The sequence below is a fragment of the Oryza glaberrima genome, chromosome 9, assembly GCF_000147395.1.
Source record: "Oryza glaberrima chromosome 9, OglaRS2, whole genome shotgun sequence".
NCBI lineage: Eukaryota > Viridiplantae > Streptophyta > Magnoliopsida > Poales > Poaceae > Oryza > Oryza glaberrima.
Window position 1 is genome coordinate 3734171 of NC_068334.1, and position 20930 is coordinate 3755100.

The 20930-nt window shown below is 41.1% G+C and overlaps 1 protein-coding gene across 1 annotated transcript; it reads right to left on the bottom strand.

Moving 5' to 3' along the window:
• Positions 1 to 19021: 19021 nt before the first annotated feature.
• On the bottom strand, positions 19022 to 19863 carry LOC127785442 (uncharacterized). Its single transcript, XM_052312894.1, has one exon. It carries the CDS (start codon positions 19654 to 19656, stop codon positions 19159 to 19161), a length of 498 nt encoding a protein of 165 aa, XP_052168854.1. The 5' UTR covers positions 19657 to 19863; the 3' UTR covers positions 19022 to 19158.
• Between the last annotated feature and the right edge of the window lie 1067 nt (positions 19864 to 20930).

The window sequence follows — 20930 nt, forward strand, 5'->3', positions numbered from 1 at the left end:
TTTGGATGCATTTTTGAAGCTCGGTAGTTCGGGAGCACAAAACTGTTCCATAGCACCTGATACTTCCTTATGACGACCTAACTGCGAGTACCAAGTTTATTGCCTCCTTTCACGGTACTAAATATGTAGAAGTTGGCTGTAAGTTTTAATCAACCAAATATAATAGACGAAAACAAGTTTGATGTGTACTTTGATGTGTACTTGTGTTCGCACGCAATAGATATGTGCATGTGGCTCCACATGCACACTTCAGACTCTACTGTTGGTGTTATCTATACTTTCTATAGTTGGTACCAACAAACAATTATTAAAAACTAAAACTTAACATATAATCAAGCCACATCATCACCGACTAGCAATTACTACCTCCGTCCTAAAATATAGTAAAAATTAGACACACAAGTGTCTAGATTTATAGCTAAAAATACTTACATTTTGGGACGGAGGGAGTACTATTCTAGCCCATTTAAAAAACCATGCAAGCCTACCACATCTTCACTCACTTACGATTACTATTCTAGCCTATTTTAAATCTCTTGCAAGCATGACACATCATCTATAATATTATATTATAGAGATCGACAAGTATGTGTCAAATCATCTTCCTCACATTATTTTCTCAACATTTCAACTTTCATCATTTCAACAATATTTAACATATACTCATTCATTAATCCCGCAGCAAAGCACGAGATATCACCTAGTTTTTAGAAATTGAAACCCCTGCCGAACATTTACGTAGCTAAACGTTATTACACCCTCTGGTCTTTTGTTTATTTTAACTAACCAATATAATATAAAAAAGGAAGGAGGGAGTATATTTTAGACAGAGTAGTGCAAATCAAAGGTTTAACGGAAGTTAAAAAATAACTCTAAATTAGAACGTAGTGTAATATTAAACTCTGCATTTTCGATAAACTGCACTTTTGGTCGAACATGATATTTAATAATTTTAGATTTTAAAACTATTAAATCATCAAAAATATATTACCAAGATTTCAAAATAAGCACAGCCTTACATTTAGTAATTCAAAAATTTGGAAAATAATCAGACCGAACCAATTACAATAGCATATTTATTTATTCCAAATTTAATAACTCGATATGTTTTTGTTGAGAAAGATCTCAGCCATAGATTTGGCAGATGGACACAATTGATTTTATCTATTTTTATGAATATGGAAATTTCTAGCTCTTCTAATTACTTTGGTACTTTCTAGCTTTTTTTATACTAACCATGGAGGACTACATATTTCATTTTTCCGGTCGAGACCCTGTTCAGACTACATATGGACCGTAACTGCCACTGGATGCAAATATTGCTTCCCCATGGACGGTTCAAAGCCTGCCTGCGGTAATATATCATCGCAGGCATGCGATAATGGGTTCATTTTCACAAGCAGACCTATTAATGCACATTGACCCACACTGAGGCATTGACACCCTCTCCTTTAAAAGTACTCCACTGACACCCTCAGTCTCTCTCTGGAGAACTCGGCACGCGACGGCAGAGGATGGCGGAGGTCAGTGAGCTTTCTCCTCCCCTACGATGGCGGCAGAGTGAGGAGGCAACAGATCAACGACAGCCTCTCCACCTCCCTCGCGGATCCACTGTTGGCTGGCCTAGAGAAGGGCGGATCCGGCGGTGGCGCAGTAAAGTGGAGATTGGCCTTCCTTCTCCCACTCTCTCGTCGCCTTTCTCCCTCTCATCCGAAGGCGATCAAGCGTGGAGGAAATGGATCGATGGCGCCTCTCTGCCTACCTCGTGGATCCGCTACCAACTAGCCTCAAGAGGGACGGATCTGTCGGCGGTGCGGCAAAGAGGAGGTTGGCCATCCTTCTCCCGCTTACCTATCGCCTCCCCCCTCCCCTCCGACAACGGCCGAGCACAAAGGTAATGGATCGAAGGCGGCCTCTCCACCTCCCTCACGAAGTGGTGGGGAGGGAGCAGACGATGCGCCGGCCCCTTGGCGGGTGGATCTATTGTGGCCGCTCCTGCGAAGTGGTGGGGAGGGAGCAAGCCACACCACTGTCCCCGTGGCGGGCGGATCTGCCACCACTGGCCCCGTGGCGGGCAGTTCTTCCCCACGGCGTGGCAATTGGAGTGGCGACAGCAGCTGCGGCCGCGACGACGACAATGGCTTTAGGAGCGGTGATGACAATGGTAGCTTCGACTGTGGCGACGGTGGTAGTGGCTTCAGCTGCAGCGACAGTAGTTGGAGCTGCGACGATGGTGGTGGCTTTGGGAGCTAGGGTTTCAGGGAATTGGGGATCTAGGGTTTCGATGAAATTTTTTTAGGAATTTTTTTTTCATCGAAATTATTTTCGCATGCGGTTGGCATAGGTAACTGCGTGCGAAATCCCGTTGCTTTTCACAAATAGCTTGGTGCATGAGTGTGCTTCACCCGCATAAATTCCGTTAATGTTAGAGAAATTTGAATTAGGACCAAATTAACTTAGTTTATACTCCCCCATGTCATATTGTATGTTGTTTGACTTTTTTCGTAGTTAAACTTCTTTAAGTTTGACTAAGTTTATAGAAAATTATGCTAATATTTTTAATACAAAGCAACTATGTTATCAAAAATATATTCAACGCTAAATTTATTAAAACTAATTTGGAGGTGTAGATGTTACAAAGTTTTTCTATAAATTTGATTAAACCTAAAGAATTTTTACTAAGAAGAAAAGTCAAACGACTTATGAAACGGGGGGAGTAGTATGGAACGAAGGGAGTAGCTTAACAACTTAACGTATTGGGTGTTGCTTAGCAATGTGGAAGTGGACTCCCAACAATAAGGTCTGTATATATATAGTAGGTACTATCCATACTCTTGAGACAACAAGAAGGTCAATGCTAGTTATTTTAAACTACTTCCTTTGTCGAAAAAAAAGCAACTATAGCACTGAATTTGTTAAAAAGAATGCAGTTCTAGAGTAGTACTTTCCTATCCAACCACCCATCCTTAGAATTTCTATCCATATCTAAGATCATTTTCTTTCTCTTCGAATTTGTCTTTTTAATGCTATAATTGTATTATTTTTAGGACTCCCGACGGAGGGAGTAGATAATTTATAATCTTTTGAACATATATAACAGATTTGGCGTATGGTGTACTCAATAGCTCCCTACTTGAAAATTGTTAGTGTCATGATCAAGATATACAAAATGTGGATAAAACGGAGGTGTTTAATTTAATTTGTAACACATTTGTACGATATTTATCCACAGATCATTCATCAATCCTAGTACGTACTGCACATACGTACTATATTAATGTACGTCATATAAGATAAGTGTTGTTGCTCATATTTGTAAACCTATATTAATGTACTATATTCAATAATTATCCATGCGTAGACTGCAAGATGGTCCATTCCGATTGGGCAAAATTTGCTAAACGACACTTCGCTTTGTGGCATTTGCTCTAGGACAATACTCCCCCTTCATCCCACTCACTAAGGCGCAGTCAAAGTTGGCACAGTCTTCAAAATTAATCTTTGACTTTAAATTTCTTATATACTATAATGTTTGTATCAACCAAATCATAATCACATAAAAGCAAATTTAAATGATAATCCAATGATATTATTTTCATCAAATAAAATTTAATTTATAATAAAATATTTATTGGTCAAAGTTTTAAAGATATGAATTTTAAAGTGCGTGCGTGCTTTTGTAAGTGGGACGGGGGCGTATAGTTTTGTGGTTGTTTGCTAGAAGACACTCAGCCTAGAGAGAATCCATTAAATGCCACTAACTTTGTCACATGTCAATTCTAAAGTGCGTGCGTGCCTTAGTCAGTGGGACGGGGGCGTATAGTTTTGTGGTTGTTTGCTACAAGACACTCAGCCTATTCTTTTAGAGAGAATCCATTAAATGCCACTAACTTTGTCACACGTGTATGATCTGCCACTGACATTGTCAAGTTCTACGATATGCCATCGACTTTTGCTTAACTTCTATAATTTACCGTCACTGTCCGGTTAGCCTCCGGTAGTACTGTACAATTTTATCCAAATAACCAAAATACCCCTAGGACAAAAACTTCCAAAATTTGGATAAAAAATTTAAAATATCATGTTATAAACATAAGATTGTAAACATCCTAAATTTGGCCAAAAACTTAAAATCTGATATTTCAGAATTTTTATCCAAATTTTAAAAGTTTTTGTCCTAGGGGTATTTTGGTTATTTGGACAAATTTATACAGTACTAACGGAGGCTAACCGGACGGTGATGGTAAATCGTAGAAGTTAGGCAAATGTTGATGGCATATTGTAGAACGTGACAAAGTCGATGGCAAATCGTAGACATGTGACAAAGTCAACGGCATATAATGGATTCTCTCATTATTTCAATATATCCCCTTCAAATATAGAGATAATACTTTACAAAATATGATTTTTACCATAGGTTCACCAAGCATATGTTCTATATATTTGTAAAATTGAAAGTATGTCCCAAATTACGGAAATAAAAAATATTTTCAAAAAATGTCAAAATTCAGAAAATAATATTTCAAATTTCTTTTTTTTGAAAAAATTGAATGTTTATTATTTCAGTAGTTTGGGGCAATTTTGATTTTTGCAAAAATCTGTTTAAGTTCAGTTTGAATTTTACTAGGTTAACAAGGGTAAATTCATATTTTGCAAAGTTTTATCTCTTCATTTAGGGAAGATATATTAAAATAATGGAGTGAGTGACTTTTGGCAAAGAACCACAAAACTAGAGTAACATGTGACAAAGCCGCGAAACAAGAGTGTTCTAGAGCAAATGTCACAAAGCTAAAGTATCCTAGAGAAAATTTTGCCAAAATTGCGTTTAAGTTTGAATTACACCTCCGGATGACCCAAACATATATACATAGTTGTGTTCATCCGTTGTATAGCTCTAGAGAGGCCTGAGTCCTTAATTTACGTGCTCCCCAACTAAATTTACAAAAGAGGGTCTTGTTCGATCCCCATTATCAGGGTCGATACTCCGACACCATGTTAATTGCAATGCCACAACAATTTTTTTATCTTAGATACATGGCATATGTTGAGCTGGAGTACTGCATGGTTGCCCTTAAGAAGGAACCATTTTATTTTTCTTCTTCTAAGGAGACGAAACTATTAATTAATTAATTCAAATTATAACCATTCCAGACACTACTATAAAAATCACTTTCCATACGATTAAAAAGGATTTTCATAGGCGTGTGAACAGACCACCTCTAACAAAAATAATTGTAAGAAATCATCATTTTTAACATGGGGTACCACACGTGCCTATGAAAATTGATTTTCATATGTGGGTCTCCAAGTTACCTACTTAGGAAAAGATTTTTGGCAAAAAAGAAAAAGAACATAAACAGTACGTGCAAGCATCAATTCAGATCCATATCCGGAGAGTGCAAAGGCCGAATACAAACATCAAAAGTGGAAGTCATTGAGCCGCAGTCGTCGTTACAGCAACAACCAGATGCAGAAGACCTATTTGTTGCCATGGAAACCCTCATCGCTGAGTTGCTGCCTTCTCGCTGCTGAGTACTATGTCTACTAGAGTAAGTGCTACTGAGGCCCTCTACCATCAGATCTGGAGCTACGGGGCTCCCTCGCCTCTTCCACCATCGTCAAATCCAGCAACCAATGGACGTCTACTGCCACCATCGGGTCCCGATCATCCCACCACTCCTCCACTACTGATCAACCGATGGCTAGGAAGGTTGGTAGGAAGGTGCATGAGGTCAACAATGACCTAGATAGTGGGATGGCACTGGCTTAGTGAAGTATCAGCAATGACCGCTGTCGAGAACCACCACACCAGATCCACCTCCTTCACTGCTGCCACCCTTTTCCTAGAGAGGCAGCAAGCTCGGATCTAAACCTAGCCTAAGCTGAAAAGGAGGAGAGATTGAGGTGAGAGCTAAATCACGTGTGGTTTATTTAATAATGTGTTAGGCTTTTTCGTTGGTGGCCATATTAGGAAAACCCTCTAGAAGGATGATGACTTTTATAGACGGTCTCTTAAGGGGTTGCATTAAAGGATCACTTGAAAAAAAAAAGATCATAATTTCTTTTAAAATCGATTTTCACGGGAGGTGACTAAGGACCAGTGCATTTTCTAGTGTGGGTCTACCTGTGAAAATAAGGAGCCCAGTGCATTTTCGAGTATGGGTTTACCTGTGAAAATATGGAGGGTATTACTGAAAGTGCATGGTTTTTTAACTAGCTCCAACAATGCGAGTTGTTGCGTTACTTGCTGAACAATTTAATTTAGCAATGTTAGATTCCACCATAGCTGCTATACCTAGTCTTTTCACTTGTGAACCCCGAGCCCGAAGATTCAACCACGGATGATGCATCAATCTTCCAAATTCCGATCCAAAACAAAATCCTACCAACCTCGCAGGATAGATCTTCAATATTTTTTTCCAGCAACTATGGAGATTTTTCCAACAACATCAAGAACGCAACATAAAATGCAATCGACGAGATGGATTTGCGCTCTCCTTCTCTTTGTGTACGTACGTGTCTGTTGCAGTTAGTAAACGCCTGGTCAATCCGGCCACTAAGAAGGCAGGAACAGAGAGAGATCGTCGCGGCGAGCAAACAGAGAGAGATGTCGGCTTGACCACGCTGTTTGTAGTAGATGAGAAATAACTGTAGTGTCCACATCGATCGATTTGCTGCATCTGCATGAATTCATGCTAGAGCTAGCTGGACTCGCTCACTGATGATCAACTCTGTAAAATTAAGACCCGAACTAATCCATACTGGTAAATTTTTTCTGCTTTGACGTGACGTGGTGAAGGATGTGGACGGGCAGGCAGCAGGGACGTCTATTTACGCACGCGCGTGGATTGGGATTTTTATTTTTGTTTGCGCGCGCGCTCGCTAGCTGCCTAGTAACTTCCTGGCGTGGAATATTCAGAGACTACCGGTTTTACCTAATTTGTCAACTGAAATAGTGGGATTTTAAGGAATTTGAAACAATTTGAGCTAAATCGTAAAAAGTCAGTCCTTTCAAAAGAAGCATACATATACCCACGGGTAATTTTTTTTTTGCGAAAAATTAACATGATATATATAATATAGCACAATGTGCATAAGTTAGAACTACCATGTCAATACAAATATTATCACAGCAGGCCAGTACCTTCTGGAGTGTTTAACTTTGTATAGATACTCGATTATTTTCATACAAAATTATCGATGTATATAAGTGACAAGTTCAATATTGTTTGTATACGTACATGTGCGAACTTCCACGTGCTAACATTCTTTTATCATCACGTGGAAATCAAGAAGTGAACTGTATCTATTTCCTTCTTTAACGGGACAAATTAGCAATGGTCAATAGCTTCGGTTTGGTGCTTTTGTTTTCCTTGGCTCAGAGATACGGTTGCTATCAGCTGCTGTATAATATCGTGGAGACAGATCTGAGTTGTTCGTGTGTGTCAATCATCCACCTCGACAAATCTCAATTGTTCGTGTGCGTCTAATTTAATCTTGAATCATGCTATATATGGTTTAGCTAGAGGGTTTCGTCACATCCGAAAAATACCTTTCCCGAATACTAGGATATTGATTCCCATCCTAGGAAAAACCGGGATACACCACATAAACTTGATAAAAAGACACATCTTTATTAATCATCACGATATTATTTACATTATTACAAATGCATATTAGGCCGGTTAATGAAATAAAAACAACAACGGACTAGCAAGCCTATGATCTCAACTTCACAGGCATTTAACTAGGGTATGGGGTATAAACTAAGACTCCACCTAAGATTTTTTCTTCAAAACTTCGCTGACTGGAGTGGGAAGTTTGAGCAAGAATTAGTATAACCACACCTTAGTCAGCAAGCCACGCAGGTAATAATACAAGTAATACAAGTGAGTACAAGGAATTTGTTTATAAAGGTTATTTTGTAGTAAACAAGCATTTCGAAATGTTTAGTTATTTAAAGGCATTTTAATCAAATCACGGCCTATCTCCAGCCGAATTATTCAAGTTGCGTGCCCACACTATCAGAAAGATACCTAAGCCAACAAGTGATAGTTCCAGTTATTTCAGTTTATTAAAATAAAACCTCTAACTTTAGGTCATTGCTAGGCATGCCCATAACCGAGAGAGAGGTTATTCCAATAGTTTGTACTCTGACCAAAGGTCTACAATTTTACCCACAAGACGCAATATGGCGATAAGGTACCAAAGGTGTTAAGATCGCGACATAACCAATTGCTTATTATTGCTCTAAACAAATAAGAGCGATAGAGACCTCACCAGCCAAGTAACCTGGGTCGAGCAGATAATTCTATGCCCTGGGCATCTCGATTCATTCTGAGCTTTCAATTGCCAGAGACACCAAACTAGACACATGACCTCATTTATCCATGTCTTCCTTGTTTCATGACCATACTAAACGATATGTTAAGTCTTACCCATTAGTCATACAGTTGCATGGAACCTGACCTTACGTCGACCCAGGTGCGACTAATAAAAACCATGCAACCTGAAGTTTTGGAATTTTGAAGGAGAGGGCCCAACATGTCTAGGCTAACAAGTGTCACGCCCAGAAATTCGAACCCGAATATCAAGCAGGATGTGTATTAATTCCCTGTCCAGAACCAGCCAGGGTACATAAACAATAATTTGATACAGTTCCACGACTTACAAAAATAACAAAATAAAACTTATACGCAGCGGAAAAACTAAAGAACTAGACTTAATTTTCACGACCAAAGCGAAGCTTCCTCCATAGACCACACAGGCAACCCTCGACGTCTAGAACAAGCTCAATCCTCAGAGAACTCATCATCTGAACCAACTTCTACTTCTGGGGGAGGGGGGATTAAGCAAGACTGAGTACCAACCACCGTACTCAACAAGTCATACCAACGGGAAGGTATGATGCAAGGATATTCAAAGGAACGGCTCAAAGGCTAGTTTGCAGTAAAAGCAGCATTTATAAATCATAATTTGAAAGAAGTAAAAATAGTATAAGTAATTAAGCAGTATTAACATCATCACTGTCCAACGATATATCCACGTTGCAACAAGCCCAACCAAAACCACCTAAACTACACCAGTTCTAAAAGTCAAATTATTAAGTGGGACTAATAACGGTGAGCTAGTTGATCGCCCAATAACCATGGGCACGGCTATTCGAATAGTTTACTCTGATCAGAGGTATACAACTTTACTCACAAGACACGATTCCACACATGTTACCATGCCCCGAAGTACCACCGCGATATTGCAAAGGGGAAAATCATGATAAAACCCTTCATATAACTCTCCCTAACCGAACATATCCACCTCAGGTTTCACCCCCTCCTTATGCCAAGTCGGGCAGTCCGCTCTCGTGCTTAGGTAAATCTGGCTATAACAAAGCCCAAAATCCAGGTCCGAACTGCACCATCTCCTCTACCCTTGCCATGGTATGTTATCTAGGTTAAGTTATACTCTAGATTCAGTCTGGAGTCCATCTGGCCTGTGGTGAGTACGAATATATCTTCCAGGGATTCTCGAGAATCGATCCTTAATTGTTATGGGCACGACTTCCAGAACTCATGCGTGTACCCACGACCCACCATTAAAGCAAATTTTAGATTAATTAAACCATAACCATGGTGGTACATCAAAATATAATTAAGGACTGAATTATAATGAATTCCATTGTGAGCTAGTTGGTCTAAACATGGGTAAGTATTCCTAAACCAATCATCTAGTCAATTATAACCCAAGTTATCAATGGCATAAGATAATCAACAGGCTGAGAATAATAGGCATCCATCCCATATGACATTCTAAAAGGATGCAATTTGATATAAAGCAGGGGATTTTATAAAATAGGCTCAATATGATCAATGATGTATGTATGACTTGCCTTGCTCTTGAGCTGACTGAATCTCGGCAAACACTTCGAAATAAACAGGAGCGCCGGAACTGACGGAATCTAAACGACAAACAAAGCACACAAGAAATACAAGCAATAAGGCTACTGAAACAGAAAAGAAACAAATTTTAATGGATTCACTGCAATTCGAATGGATAAAAACGGAGCTCGGATTATTGAGTTATGAATTTTACAAGATGAGTTGTGTTATTACTAATAACAAAAAAACCATAGTCAATTATTACATATTAATGCCCAAATTAAATAGATCAATGGAATTAAACCTCCGGTAAGCAAGCCTCATGAGTTAGCGACTCAACGAGTCATCACATCGTGTCACGGGACCATCCAAATGGTCAACCAAACCGGCGAATGGAACCGGCGCTCAGAACGACAATGGGAAAACTAGACATGGTTTACGGCAAAGACTCGGCACGGCAAACGATAGGTCGGTAAGAATTTAGTGCTGCACCTACGACTTTGCCACTCGGCTACCGAGCTACCACACAGCAACAAATCACAACAACAGCGCGGGAAAGCGGCGGTGGTGGCGGCAGCTAAAGATACACGGTGGCAGCGGCTCGGCTCTGCTTGGGCTCAGCCGGTGGCAAGGCAGCGGTGGTGGCGTGGCACCGACGGCGGCGGCAGCTAGGCAGCGGCGGCGTCAACTCAACTAGAGCGGCGACTCGTCTAAACTAGGGTTAAGCTAAACAACTACACAACAAACTAAACACAGGGGGAGATGGAACGAATTCCTCACCGAGAGAACAACGGCGACGGCGAGGGAAATGTCAACGACGACAACCTAGCGAGGATGACGACGACGATGCTAGAGGAAGCCTAATTGGAGTAGATTAAATGGATGGGTTAGGGTTACAGCCAAAACTTCACCAACACAATTGTATGGAAGCTCACCGGCGACGCGAAGGCGATGACGACGGTGGCAACAGGAGGCGGCGGCGTGGCAACTGGAGGCAGCGGCGCTAGGACTCCAACTAAAAGAAAAAAAAAAAGAAAAACAGGGGTAGGGTGGCTTATATATGGGTGGAGGTAAAAGAGGTGGGGCCAGAGTGGAGTCATCAGAGGGGAGGGGGAGTTGAACTCGGCTCGGCAAGGGAGAGGGCGCGTGCGCAGGGAGAGGGAGAGAGGGGGCGGCAGCTGAATAGGATAGGGAGAGGGGAGGAAAAATAGGAATAGGAGGTCAGGCAGTGGGCTTTCCTAAAAAGGAAAACAAATGCGGTGCCATTTTAGGAAAAGAACGGAAACGGTCCCGCGAACAAAAACGGACACGGTTCGCCATGCAAAACGAAACCGCGGACAGAGAGGGGAGTGAATCGGGCACGATTCACGACCAAAGGCTGAAGAGAACAGAATTAATTACTACAAATCTTGACAACTTAATTAGCAACATTAACTCCGATGCTCTGTAAATTCCGCTTTAAGTCCTGTTAATGATTTTAGGAGCAAAGAGAATTCGAAAAAAATTCTCCCTGACAATTCCAATTATTAAATACATTGTTAATTTAGGTTTTTTCCTGGTTAACCAAAATAATTTCTTTAGACGAATTATTGTTGAATTGGAACCACGGGAAAGGGGAAAACTCCGGTTGTGACAACAAGTCTCTAATCCATCATTAAACCAGATTATAATGGCATTCGCCAAGTCTAGGACAACAACAGAAAACAACTGGATGTTTCTAACAGAGCATTGCTAACTGTAATTCTAAAATTTCTAAGCACATCATATGGAGTTCTCACTAGCTGGTTTTTGTTACCTAGGGTTATCAAAGGTAATTACATAATATTTAGTAAATAAAGCCAAAACAAGAAAATATAGGAAAGGCTAAGTAAGTAAAACAGTTATAGTGCAGTAAGTTTAATAAAGCGAATGCGATAATTCAAATTAAAATACATTTCGCATATTGTGGTGCAATATGCTTAAGGAGAACGTGACTTGTCTTGCTCAGAGAAAAATGGTCTTCGGAGGCTTCATAGACGAACTCGAATTGCACCACAGGAACATATGAAACAACAACTACACCCGACAAAACAAGGCTAAATCTCTAGAAAGAAACAAAGATAGTAAAAGAACAACATACATGGGTTGTTTAAGTTATAACATAAATTAAACAACTTGAACAACCAATTTGGAGCTCATATGGCTGAGAAACGACCATCCAAAATTACACGCTATTTAAGTGGAGATTTTCATGTTATTTAATTAGTATTATATCATTAAATTATGTGCAATGCAACAACGCTCGAGGAGAGAAAGGATCGTTCCACTGGCAAACGACCATATGAAATTATATGTCATTTAAGTGGAGATTTTCATGTTATTTAAATTGTATTATATCATTATATTATATGCAATGAAACAACGCTCCAAGAGAGGAAGGATGGAGTTCCTACTGGCAGCTGAGACCCATGGGTCAGACGACTAGCTTACCGTGGATCGGGTTTACTGTGGCTCCGTCCTCATCAGCCGCCGCTCCGGCTCCATCCCCATCCTCCCGCCGCAGCTCAGGCTCTGTCCACATCAGCCGCCGCTCAGGCCGAGCTCGTGCTTGTGCGAGAAGAGAGAGGGGAGAGAGAACGTGGGACCCACTAGATGGACGGCCGGCTTGACGGGCTAGAGTTGGCCAGCGGGTACTCAGGTTTGGCTAGCCAGATGGCTTAGCCATTCAGTTGGAGAGACCGTTGGAGTACGTTTTTTTGTCAAAATTGCTAAAATTTAGCTTGGCCAGCCATTTGTCTATTCTATTCGAGTTGCTCTAAGGGTGTGTTTAGTTCATGCCAAAATTGGAAGTTTGGTTGAAATTGGAACGATGTGATAGAAAAGTTGGAAGTTCATGTATGTAGGAAAGTTTGGATGTGATGGAAAAGTTGGAAGTTTGAAGAAAAAGTTAGGAACTACTTCCTCCATTCCAAATTGATCTACATATTAGGTAGACTAAGACCAATAAAACTAATAACTTTCTTATAAAATATTTACTCTAGCAAAAACTCAACGCATGCACCATTCTCACTATTTCCTAGCCAATAGCAAATCAAGATATTGTATATGGGTTATAAATACTTACGATGCATGCATCAATGTCCATTTACTTCAATGTATAAATAACTAATAGTCTTAATGAATGAACAAATATATAGATTATTTAGGAATACCCTCACAAAAATATGTAGATCAATTTGGAATGGAGGGAGTAATCAAGACCTAAAACAGTTAGTGGCGACGCCGAGCGAGGTGGTGGCATGGTCCTGCAGCGCCCAGGGCGACGCCAGTAGGCGGCTGGAGGTGGTGCAGCGGCGGTGGCACTTGAGCAGCAGCGCACGGCGTGGAGAGGCACGGGCTGGAGGCAGAAGGAGAAGAAGGGAAGGAGGGGGCTCCATTTATAGGCCGGGAGGAGGGAGGGGAACGGCCGGGGAGCTCGTTGGCCGGCAATCAATGGCGGCAGTTCGCCGGAGATTAAATTCAGCGAATAAAGGTCGAAATGAAAGGGGAAAACATGGGGGGAATAAAGAATAGGAGGTGGGGAACCGATTTTTGCAATCAATGTGGAGGAGAAACGGCCGAGGAGGCGGATCAACTCGGTGGCGGCTCTAGGGTTACGCGGCCGGGAAGAGGAGCGGTCGGCAGCTGGAGGAAGACGACGACACGTCGCCTCCCTGGGCTGGCTGGGCCGCGCCCGAGCGAGGTGGGGAGGGAGGCCCGCCTGCTGGGCCGCGAGAGGAGGAGGATCTGGCCGTGGCAGCTGCGGCCCAAGGGAGAGAGGGAAGGAGAGGATGGGAAAAGGAGGCCCGGGAAGAGGGAAAAGGTGGAGAGGAAGAGTCTCCGGCGGAAAACGGAAATAGCCCAAAAGAGAAGGAGGATTTATTTTTAGTTTTTTCATTTTAAATTGGTTTTTGTTGCTTTAAAAATATTTAGGTTGCTCTGAAAATTCAAGTAAAAATTGAGAAGATATTTTAGAGCATGGAGAATTTAATAAAAATACACAAAGTAACATTTGAATTTTTCTTGTCCGTATTGTAATGTTCAAGATTTGTTTTAGACTTTTAATAATTTCAATTATTTCTTTTATAAAATGATTTTTAATTTGAGATTAATTTTTCAGGATGTGACAAGCTTCAACTAGCTGCCATCGATCAAGCCTCCTATCTGTGTTGGGAAGCTTCCTTTCTCGTTAGAATTATAACACAACAATTGAAAGAGCAAAATTGTTCTTAATTTAATTTCATCAATTTGGTTGTATGCAACTGAATTGACTAATATATCACGTTCAAATAGTTTGAAACTCTTTTAGCGTGTATTTTGAGGTGGAGTCCAATATATATGGACTTTTTAGGAAATACCACGACTACTATAGAATCAATTTTTTTTTGACAATACCCCCTAAGTACCACCATATGTAAAAATGGGTACCTGGAGGGCAGTTCAATGATCGTTTACGAAAATCAATTTTGCGCATGAGAGCGTTTTAACATGCCCACGGACAAAAATAAGCCTAGTTTTGCATGCAGTCCTTTCAAGATGACCGCATGCGAAAATACCCTTCTCTACCCCTCCACTCCTTTTTCTCTCCCACTTAAGTCACGTCTAGTCACGTCCCCATGTCTCCCTCTCCTCTCCCCATTCCTTCTCTCCCCTCTCTCCCATTCCCTCTCCGCTCCTCTATTGTCTCCTGCACTCCCTCTCCAAGTCCCGACGAGGGTGGATGAGGGCAGCGGGTGAGGGCTAGAGTGGTGGGCTCAGTCGAGACAAATTCCACCGGTGGAGGCGACGGGATGAGCAGATCCGGCATCCCTCCCCCTCCCGCATGAATATTGTCATCACTTCGCCCACACGTGTGAGAATACGGTGATGGCTTTGAGCGACAATGGATCCTAGCATGATGACCATGGCAGCGGATCCAGCCATGGTGGCTGCAGCGGATTCTAGGGTTTGGACTTTTGGATCTAGGGTTTGTGGATTTTTGGTTTTTGCCAAAATTATTTTTGTAGTCAGGCGGCTTATGCGCCCGCATGTGAAAATAGAATTTTTGCATGCGGTTGATTTTCGTATACACGTGGTGTAGGTGGGCCACCCACCCGCCTGTGAAAATTGATTTTGACCACATGGAAAAGTTATTTATGTAGTAGTGTACTCATATCATTTTAAAATATAAGATTTTTTGGTTTTATCTTTTATGTTTATATAAAAAAAATATTAACATATGTAATGCAAAATTAATTTCATTAAATCCACCACTGTATGTATTTTTATAATATATTAGTTTGGTGTTAAAAATGTCGTGATGTATTTTATAAACTGTCATACTTGAAGAGGTTTGGACAAACCCAACACTTCTTACATTTCTGAAGTACATGTTGTTTAGAGTATACCCTTTACGATAGTTGAGACTTGAGACAATAAAGACTACTATTAAGTATTAACCTATCAAAATGAATTGTGTTACTCTTCTTTCCTTTTTCCCACACTCATGTGTCAAAAATTTATTTTCTAGAGACTTATTTTTATATTTAACATCGATGTTTCTGTCTCCTATAAATGACGGAGCCAGGTTATGCTTTGGTGGTGCACCAGAACCACCCTAAATCCAAGATTTCTCCTACTCGTCTCTTTAATTAGTTTCAGCAAATTTTCTGGTTGGCAAGGCTAAGAGGCCCTAAGCACATGCCTTTAGTGGGTGGTATTAACTACTCCCTATAGTTATCTACGTCATCGACATCAGCCGTTGGATGAAATCTCAATGGTTTGGATGCAGCTAAATCCCAATGGTGTGGATCAAAATAGCCCACACGAGATAGCCCATGAGGCTAGTTCCAACCCAATGACTAGTATGATGTCTATACCATTAAATAAGTTGACACCTATAATAAAAGATGACGTGGCAAGTGAATAAATGAGGAAAGAGAAGAAAATCAGATCTTGCATGAGACATGGTTTCTATACAACATCCAAAACATCATTTGAGATAAGTAGCATTAAATTTAAGTATGGAACACTAGTGTTTGCATTGAAACAGAGTAGTGTCTAAGGGCATGTACAACGGCCTTTATTAGTGATCTCTCTCTATTGCCATGCAAGTAAATTTGATGACATGGAAGAAATAGAAAGAAGTATGGTTGTTATGCATGACAACGGCTCAGAGTCGACTCTTAGCATTTATTAGAGTAAATTTTGTTGCATGGTGGTGAAATGAAGGAAAGAAAAGTAAGAAAAAGTATTCTAATACATTAATGATTAGAGACCATATTGTTCCTAACTGTTGTAGGATGCTAGTCTCTAGATAATGTAGAGCTCATATCTGACTCTACCTTTGTACATGCCCTAATATTAGTTTTTTTATGATGTGGAATTTATAAAAGTTATGTCTTGGTTGGGACTTGGCATGAGCCCATTCGTGCGTAGCACTCCCCTGATCCCTTCTCCTCCCTAGTCCCCACCCTAACCTCTGACCTAAGCGCGCTGCATCGTCGCCCACGGCAGGCAGCCCCGAGCGCCGCGGCACGAGGTCGCTCTCCCCAATTCCGCAGCTCCTAGCGCTGCATCAACTATTCGCCTCCCCTGCCTCCAGCTCCGCAGCGCCCGTCACTCCCTCTCCCGCTCTGCGAGAAAAGGAAACCGCCGCCGAAGAGTGAGAAGACTTCATGGCTATCATCAAAACAGTGTATCGCAAAACGGTGATGATACGCGTCATGACTTGGGCTCTAATTGGCTGATTAGCCGTGACTGATTATATGTTAATAAAAATGTTTATGAGTTACTGGGATATAACTTAGCACGTGTTGCAAGCCTGCAATTAATATTTGGCAAATTTTCCTACCAGACACTTATATTTTATGTAATTTGCTGATCGATATCGTAGACACTTATATTTTATATAATTTGCTGATCGATATCGTAAACACGTGGTACGGCTTAACAAAACAAAAAAAATAGTAATTTGGTAGAAGACACTTTTTGACTTAACTGGTGCATACCGTAGCATCCACCACACAACGCTAGTGGCTGCTTTGGTGTGTGTGTGATTAGGAAGAAGGGGTGAGGGGGCGGGGCAACCACATGAAACATGTCTGACAGCCTAATTACAAATTTCTGGTTTATTGGCAGGTCATACTTCTTTTGGCTGAAAATTTTAAATTCAATTAAATAATTTATGGATTCCCAATTACAAATTTCTGATTTATTGGCAGGTCATACTTCTTTTGGCTGAAAATTTTAAATTCAATTAAATAATTGATCCAAAATTTAATAAAAAATAGTCAAATTTGTTCGATCTAAGGAATGCTTAGGTGAAATAATAACATGATTAATTTAAGGCGGCCTTAATTTAATTAGGAGGCGATACCGCCCAGGATGCAACAGTACAGTTGGACCTTTCCTCTTGCTAAGGCGATACCGCCCAGGAGTAGTTTTCATTAGCCACGCTGCTACGGCTGTTGGCCCAACGTCCGGATGGAAGAATGGCCCAACTTTGACTTCAACAGATTAAATTTCTTTTGAACAATTTAATTTTGAAAACATTTCGAGTATCTTTTCAAACTGTAGTTGAAACTTATAGTCTCTCATGTGAACGTTTTGTATAAAATCCTTATGCAAATTTCCTATATAAACTTCCTCTAAGGAAAACTTTTTTGTGTGCCAACTTTCTTTATGGATTTTTTTTATCGGAAAATAATTTGTAATGAACGTTTTGGGTCGATGACAAAAAAGTTTAACGTAAAAATTCAAATAGTATTAAAGAAGGAAGTAAGATACTAGTCATCGCAGATCGACATGGCCCTTCAACAAGGAAGATGGCCGGTGAACATGGATATGTGTAAATGAGCGAGAAAAGAAAACAAGAACGAGGCAAAAACCATTGTCAGAAAGTGCACATAACTTTATCATTTACGCTAGTAACAGTGTGCTCCATGGAAGGGGAAAGGGTGTGCGACGCTGACGGAGGGGGAGGGAAAGCTGCGTCGGTGGTACGGTGAGGGAGAGCGGCTTCGACGGTGGGAGGAGAGAAAGGAGCTCTGGCTAAGGGGAGAGCGGTCTCGATAGAGGGGAGATAGTTGTTGGTGACTCGGTTGAGAAGGGGAGGGAGTGACAGAGATGGGAACGGGAGGGTGATTTTATATATTTTTTTTGTTTCTTCGGGTGTTTGTGAGAAGCATTAGAGTTCTCTGTAAAATTCAAAAATATGAGCATTGAAATATGAAATAATTGGGGTTGATATGTAAAACTGAAGATACCACTCCAGCTACTCTCCACTAAGATAGGAAAAGGCAAATTTTGCTACAGGATATTATGACTTCGCGGTTTTAGCTGTAGGACACCGCGCGAAATGACTTTTATGGAAGACACTTTGAAAACTTGGATATTTGCTGGTGGATACTGTGCTCATTAAAATAATAATTTTGAGTTGAGGAGGAGATAAAAATTAGAGTAAAGTCCATCACCGGTCCCTAAACTTGTACTACTGTGTCATCCCGGTCCCTAAACTCGCAAATCGACCGTTCAGGTCCTCAAACTTGTTCGACTGTGTCATCCCGGTCCCTAAACTTGCAGATCACTCGTTTAGGTCCTCCAACTAGTTCAGTTGTATCACTCCAGTCCCTAAACTTGGATTTGAATATCATCTAGGTCAAATAGGACGGTCTAAAGACTTTATATTTAAAAATAATTCATAACTTTTTCATGTGAACTCTAATGAAGACAAACTTTATATCAAACTTGTAGCCCTCGACGCGATCTACAACTTTGTAGTTGATTTTTTTTTATTTTAAGTCATTTTTTGTCCCAAAGTGTAATTTTAAAATTAAAATTTCAAAATCTATAAACATGCAACAATAATTTGGGACCCTAAACAGTTTTAATTCAAAAACTTTTCAACTGCAAAGTTGTAGGTCGCGTCGAGGGCTACAATTTTGATATAAAGTTTGTCTTCATTAGAGTTCACATGAAAAAATTATGAATTATTTTTTGATATAAAGTTTTTAGACCGTTCTGTTTAGGGACTGGGTTGACACAACTGAACAAGTTGGAGAATCTAAACGAGTGATATGCAAGTTTAGTGACCGGGATGACACAGTCAAATAAGTCTGAGGATCTGAACGGTCGATTTACGAGTTTAGAGACCAGGATGACACAGTGGTACAAGTTTAGGGACCGGTGATGGACTTTACTCTAGAAATTAAGTGAAAGTTTTAAAATGCCCTTGGAGCCACCATATCTCCCATCTCTCTTCTCTCCGTCCCCTTATTCCATACTACTATGGTCGCCGCCGCTCGTCGTCAACCACAGAGGTGGCATGGCCGCCGCCTTGTACTCCGGCATCAGCCGCCCAGACATGAACCTCAAGCCACACGCGTTGCAGAGGGTCTTGGGACCCAGGGGACCCGTCAGCAGCTACGACGTTTTCTCCGACGCGCAGTGCATGCACCGCCACGTACACGCCGGCCTCCATGCGCACCTTCACCCCCGCGGGGCCGGGGCTCTTCTTGCCGCGGCTGCCGCTGGAGCCGTTCAGCCTTGTGGCCGACAGCTTTTTAGAGGACGGGAAGTCGGACGACGGGCGGGACGATGACAGCGACGACTGAAATGTCGGATGTGGGCCAAGGGTGTGCCACGCAGCGGCGGTCGCGGCCGTCGCGCATGACCTCTTGCTATGCGCGCCGCGCCCAGGCGCTGCCGTGAGACAGCTGTCTTGACCAGGCCAGTTGCCGCCACCGTTGTTGGCCGCGGAAGCAGGCGCCGCTGCCGCCGCCATTGCGGCATGTGCAGACGACTAGTAATCGAGCTCGGCAGCTTCCTTGGTCTGAACCCATCAACACACACATCCATCATCATTGTTCAGCTCAAAACGGTTTGATGGGAGATCTGACACGTGGGTTCAAGGATATTTTATAACTTCCACGTGATTTTTCTCCTCTTTCCAACCGAAAATTATTATTTTAATGGACGCGGTATCCACCAGTAAAGATCTAACTTTTCATCCAATTTTTCAGAATGTCTTCTCCCAAAATTCATTTTGTACGGTGTCGTACAGCTAAAACCGCGAAGTCACGATATTCTGTAGCAAAATTTGCCGGAGAAAAATATGGTCTAATTTATATGGGACATTCTCTACGGATACTTGTAAGGTGTGTCTTTCATCGTGAATCGGTGAATGTCCTTGAGGTATTCCTAACAATCACCGATTTGAACAACGAATAGGATTGTTACTTCTGTTGAAACTATATGTTTTAGCTCTTGTGGCAAAGGGGGCAAGGCATGGATGTTTCTTTCAACCATCAACTTCAGTTACTGTATGTATATCCCTCGACACGAGGGCTCGACAAGCAATCTTTTAAACATTTCCACGCAGGTGATGTAAGCTTTTTGAAGTTAGTGAACAACATTAGCTACTAGTATTTAGCACAACCATTTATTGACTCGATGCATTGGGATAAGTCTAACCGCCATGAGGCCATGACATCAAAATACTTCCAACGCAGAAAAGGCATCAACATCTTAAGCCATTCCTAACCCAGAAACTATCGAGTAGTTTTCATGCTTTCTATTTTATGTAGACACTATTTATATATTCAACGAATGGTGTCTTTAAATTAAATATTTATCCAATCATTTCTCTTCTCTCTTTTTATTCACCTATCCTTTTATTTTCATTTTTGATTATTGTGTAGAGATGGTTTCTTGCATGAGAAATGATTTCTTCTCTTTTTACCTTTTTCTTCATTAACTCTTTTGTCACATCAGATTTTTACTTATGTGACAATATATTTAATGCTATTGACACTCGATGATACGTAGGGTTAGCGATGGCCTTACAACTGCGTACAGCTGAGTTCATTTCGCCGTCAATTCGCATCAATTTTTTAATCTTCGGATGGAGAGATCACGAGACACCAACAACATCGACATGGACTACTTTTCTCCACAAAGCCATCAGTGTCAGTTTCGTCCTCTTGCTGTTTGTCCATATAATATGACAGTAGATTTTTTTTTTCAAAATCTGACCATATCTTTACTCCCAATGTTCCA

What these genes read in the sequence shown, in the direction of transcription:
- LOC127785442 (XM_052312894.1), bottom strand. Translation starts at nt 19,656, where the DNA reads ATGGCGGCGGCAGCGGCGCCTGCTTCCGCGGCCAACAACGGTGGCGGC.